Source organism: Atta colombica, unplaced genomic scaffold, assembly GCF_001594045.1.
Source record: "Atta colombica isolate Treedump-2 unplaced genomic scaffold, Acol1.0 scaffold187, whole genome shotgun sequence".
NCBI lineage: Eukaryota > Metazoa > Arthropoda > Insecta > Hymenoptera > Formicidae > Atta > Atta colombica.
Window position 1 is genome coordinate 127,489 of NW_017259279.1, and position 5,801 is coordinate 133,289.

A 5,801-nucleotide genomic window follows, 5' to 3' on the forward strand; every position below is an offset into this window, starting at 1 on the left:
ATTGCGTCATATAGATATCCTAGGTGTAGGATGTCAAATGGCAACTTCCGACTAATTGGCTATTCTCTTCATACTTACTCTATCGTTCATCTTTGCATATGAGGATATCTTGGTTTCATATAAGTTTCATTGGAGGACGTTTTATAATATGGAAGCAACAGATATAATATACACACACACACACACACACACACACACACACACACACACACACACACACACACACACACACACATATGTGTGTGTGTATTAAATCCATGTATATACTTACATGGCACGAATCTCGAACATTAACATTTATATTCATTCGCAGGATATTATTTAAACGTTTCTGCAATGTTTCTACAATAAAATATTTCGGACGCTACATTTAAACGTTCTAGGAACATCGCAAATGAAATGTCCCATTTGTAAAAGAGGTAGGACATTCTGGGTTACATGTTTCATAGATGTTCCTGAGATATATTGACAACCATATGTCACAATGTGACATTATTGTAACATTTCTTAAACGTAATTTGGTTTAATGGGAGCATAAGTGGCAAAATTAATATATTTCATACATACATTAATGAAGTTGTAGCATTGACTTCCAACTGTTGTAGCAGTTGAAACTTTATTTTAATTTATTCTTTGTACTCTATAATTTGACATACTGCTCTTTGTACATATGAGGGATTCTTACATAAAATGAGCGAGGTTTTTTGTGATAATCTATTTAAAAGTTTAAGTTGAGAAGGAAAATACTAAGAAAGAAAATCGCTATGTGACACTAGAATGACACTAGAATTGCAATTTAAAAAAACAAAACAATTACAAGACTTGTATTAAATGATAAGATCATATAAATGACAATGATAAAAGGACAGTTATTTGATGAACTTATTCATTCATACATTTGTCATACTTCTGTGATTGATAGTGTACTTTTATTTGTGTATACTTGGTCAAATGTTGAAAAAAATTTATAAAATATCTCACAAAAATATAAACAATAGCATCCTAATTGATCAAAACCAATACAATGAATAATAAAGACAGATATAAATGCATTATTTAATTGGAACATTTTTTAGCGTGTCACATGTTATTTTGCCGCCAGTTAAAGTGAGTAGTAGATTTCCACTCCAAGAAGCTATGCCATTTCCATTTACTATAAGATCCGCCTAATAATATATATTATTACAACACACGGCTTTCATATTGATCTCTTAAATATTACAGAAATTAATGGATATGAAGATTTAGAATTAAATCAGTCTTTAGACATACCTGCAATTTCTCCCACACTTTTTTCTTTGGATTTAATAAATCATCTGCAACTCCATCTTCGTATCCCTCAATAACAATTTTATCACCAGGTATGCTGTTTGTAGGAGGCCTTAAAGGCTCTACCTGCCTAGTTGGTTCTTCACTATATAAAAAATATCATTTGTTGTGCATTGAATTATAAAACACAGGTTTTGAAAATATCATGATATTTATATCAAAATGTCATGAAGTGTCAACAAAGCAATGTAGACACGTTTTTTCAAAAAATGAACATTTTCTTAAAAAATGTTCCAGATAAAAGGTGTAAGATTTATTAGATAGTTTTAATAGTGCGATAATATTTATTAAGATCAAAGTCATTAGAAGTTGTTTCTTTTATTTTTACATAAAAACAAAGATTAGAGAAATAATCTTCCAATGGCCTTGATCTTAATAACTATTATCAAGATCATAATTCTGAGCGACATTCGATAGGTTTTATAGCTATCTGACACCTTGGGTAATACTAATGGTCGATGGTACTATAACTTTCCAGCTATAAAATAGAAAAGTATTTAAAAAATATTTAAATGAAAAAATATTTTATTATAGTGGAAAGCTTTCGAGGTAAGCTATAAGAATATGCAATAAAAATGGGAAGTCCCGTTTAAAAAATTCTAAGGATCACTTTGACCATTTCCAATTAACTTCGATCGACAATTAATCAATTAAAATTGAGCAATCGGATTTATCATTTCGCTTAACGACAGATGTGATTAATCAATTTCAATGGACTGATCGTTGATTAAAGTTAATCCAGAGTTGATCGAAGTGGCCCTAAGTGACTTTCCTCTGACTTTGACAAGATTATTATTATTCAAGATTGAATCAACGATACCATTTTATGTTTCCCTCGAAGTCACAAAAACTTTGAATCATTTTTTGATTTAACGTAGTGTTTCTGAGATAATTGAATGAATCCTAAAATGAGATATCCTGTATAATAGGACTTACACTGAAGCACAAAGAACCATTCCATACGATGAGATTCCCTTGAGATTTGCTGGTTTCAGGTTGGCAAGAACTACAACCATCCTATTTTCCATCTCATTGAGAGGTACAAAATTAACTAAGCCACTGACTATAGTACGTGGACCATTTGGTTCACCTAAATCTATTTTCTCAACATATAGCGAATCTGCATTTGGATGCCTCTTCACTTCGACTATCTTTCCCACTCGGATATCTAGTCTTGTGGGAGTAATTTCCACTTCTACAGTTTCTAAAGTATATAAAAAATTGCAATTACAATCACAATACATAATCAATCTCATATACTTCTTAACAATAACAAATGGTGAAATAATTCCATCGTTAAGTATATTTGGCTAAAATATACAAAGTTAAATTACTTTGTTTCTGTGGATACGCTTTGTTTGCAAGTGATTTCAATTTTGAGTCTGCTTCAAATTCTTTTCTTATTGGATCAAGAAGTCTGTTGATGTACATTTCTACTGCATTTTTCAAGTCACCAGGGTGTATTTCTTGGTTCGCAAAAGCGGTTTCCAAATTTTCATACTCTGAGAAAGATATGTCACCGCCTAAAATTAAAACCAACAGACCATTATTTTCCATTAAATAACTTCTATTAAGCAATTTCTTTTGTAATGATCATTAGAAATGTCAAAAGAGAATAATCAAGTGAGAAAAAACTAGATTCACATAGCCTTAATTTTAATTATTAGACCAGACATACAATTATGACACTTAAGCCCTTTTCATGACACTAATAAGTAAACTAATAAAATATTTTTATTATACATACGGTTCAGCAAAATCTGTCTAGTCAATTCAAGAATAGTTCCAGAACATTCCAGGTAAAAATTCTAGTTTATTACAAAATTTATCGATTAATTATTTAATTAATCCATTATTTAATTAATTTTTAACAATTCGTGCAATATTATATACTTCGTATTCAAATTAAGATTATATATACGAATTAAAACACTAATAAATATAAAACATTATTTATATTGTTTTATAATATCAAACGAACATATTCCGTCAATACAATTTTTCTATTATTTTCTATTTTTTAATTAAATTCAAGTTTTCTATTAGTAATTTATTGCATCTCTAAGAGAGAACTTTTATCCAAATACAACTTTTCTTTTTTATTATTTTTTCTTTTTTCACACTGATTTTTTTTTAATGAAAGAATAATGAAATTTCAAGGATTTTCCAGGAATTTTCCAGAATATATAAAATTTCAATATAATTCCAAGAACCAAGGTTATTCAATGACCACTGGATAAAAAAAATTATGTGCAAATTATAGAACTCTGCCATCATAATGACATCACTTTGGGGAGAATAGACAGTTTAAATTCTAAAATGATGTTAATATGATGGCATTGCCATATAATGAAAATATTTATTAGTTCACTTATTAATCATAAAAAGAACTTATCTATCATAGTGTATATTTAGACTAATAATTAATTAGGCTCGAGTTTTTTCTCGGTAGTTATGTAGAATAGGACCTTGCCTGCATAATTACTTTTTTTCTCATATAATGATCATAAAAAAAATATTTAATAAAAATCGATTGGGGACTAAAAAATGGCCTTATTGATCCTCTTTTATTAAAATATATTTCCATTTCTCTTCTAAATCCGCCTATATAATATGTATATTGTGTGTGTGTGTGTGTGTGTGTGTGTGTGTGTGTATTCGGCGATTTTTAGTAATTAATATCTTGTTAACTATTGCGAAATGGTAAAGGATTTTTTGACTTAGTTTAGTTCGCTCTATCAGTACACGAAATATTTTGCGAGCATTCTACATGTACAAACCACCTACCAAATTCTGCAGTTCTTGATATATTAAAAGTTTCGCCATCTTTAAATAATGGAAATATAACATGTTTAGAAAACGCTAAAATTCCATTATCTGTGATATTTCCGGGTTCACAAAATGCTTTCTTCAGCTTCTTCTTTACTGTCATAGGATTATCCAATAAATCAATCTTAGAATCTTCCTCAGATGAAGACATTTTAGCACCAGCCAAACCAGGAACTGAACAAAAGGCAAATATGAAAAAGTTATATATAATAATTGCATTATATTTAAATGTAATAACACACAAAGGACTCAATTCATTTTACTGCACAATACTGACTCATCGGATTCATTAGATGGATATGCTTTTCATAACCTAGCATTGGTAAATATTTCTCTGAGAAGGTGAAGATCTTTCTTTGATCGACGCCACCAAATTGTGCATCCACCTTTAAGTGATATTCATCGAGTGCTTGTAGACCCGGATAAAGAAGACCTGATAGCAATGGATTAGAAACTTGCTTAACAACTTCAGCACCTGCTTTCTTCGCATCATGTTCTGTCACCAACGAGCTCAAACGATATACGTCTAATGTGTATTCCCTCGAAAAGAAATGTTAATTATAATAGCATTAATAAATATATCGCCGCGTTGATAGAAAAAAATGATATATCTTAATATTATTTTCTAATATGACTTTTTTAAAATTCTAAATTGGAACAATGTTGTAATTAGATACGTAACTTAATTTTTTTGTTATGCTTTCAATTATATGCATTCTTTGAAACTATGTCATAAATTCATGACTTTTTTTAAATTTGAACAGTGCAACCCTAATACTAATTTCTAATTTGTTTCACTCTTCTATCAGCCGTATATATCAGAAAAATAGAAAATAAAATATATAATTTGTAAAACATATATAATTTATATTCAAAATACAAGATACAAAGATTCATTTAATACCTACTTGGACAACTGAAAATCTGTGCCTTTAACAAATTTTAATTTATCTAGTGGTACATCGATTGACTTTAATATCGATTTGATTATAGCTTCATAATATTGAGTACGAAGCTCTAGAAGCTCCCATGGTGCTTTCATGTTATCTAAGTACGCATGAAGGTCTGCAAAGAGAATTATCACCTCTGTTTGAGCTCGTAAGAAATCAGCTATCTTGGACATAGGAACGAAATAGCCAATATGAGGCTTTCCTGTTGTAGCTGTACCCCAATACAACTTCAAATCACGTTTCTTTAAGATACTTTTAAGTTTCTCATCTCCCAGCCATTCTGCTAGATTTCTGGTAATAAGCTTGTACTTGTCGATCCATGTCAAAGCCATCATTGTTCTTTTTTGTATAGCACACTATTTTTTGTAATTACCTAAATAAAGCATAATAGAAATTCTATATAAAAAGTTACACAGCGAAAATGATTTTAGATTACCCAAGTAGTACACAATGCTTACAAAGCATTGACAAAGCACTAAAAAAGCGCATATAATCACTTTTTTAGCGCTTAACGAGCGTTACTTGCTCTGTTACTTGAGAATAGCGTTTACTCATAAATAATGTTCCTTCAATAATTTATAGTTTCTGAGATATTAAATTTTATATAAAGATAATAGCAAAATTAAGTTTGTCTTGGAATTGTCTTGTTATTTTCTTATAGCATACATAGTATTTCATATATATATATATATA

The 5,801-nt window shown here is 29.5% G+C and overlaps 1 protein-coding gene across 1 annotated transcript in view; it reads right to left on the bottom strand.

Moving 5' to 3' along the window:
- Nucleotides 1-904: 904 nt before the first annotated feature.
- LOC108686518 (tyrosine--tRNA ligase, cytoplasmic) overlaps nt 905-5,801 on the bottom strand; it is an 8,107-nt gene continuing 3,210 nt past the window's right edge. The window contains exons 2-8 of the mRNA XM_018191868.1: nt 5,067-5,481; nt 4,436-4,698; nt 4,117-4,332; nt 2,664-2,852; nt 2,266-2,533; nt 1,273-1,414; nt 905-1,166 (exon numbers count right to left, since the gene is read on the bottom strand). Coding sequence (XP_018047357.1) covers nt 1,053-1,166; nt 1,273-1,414; nt 2,266-2,533; nt 2,664-2,852; nt 4,117-4,332; nt 4,436-4,698; nt 5,067-5,443 — 1,569 coding nt within the window. The 5' untranslated portion in view covers nt 5,444-5,481 and the 3' untranslated portion in view covers nt 905-1,052. The remainder of the gene's footprint in view (nt 1,167-1,272; nt 1,415-2,265; nt 2,534-2,663; nt 2,853-4,116; nt 4,333-4,435; nt 4,699-5,066; nt 5,482-5,801) is intronic.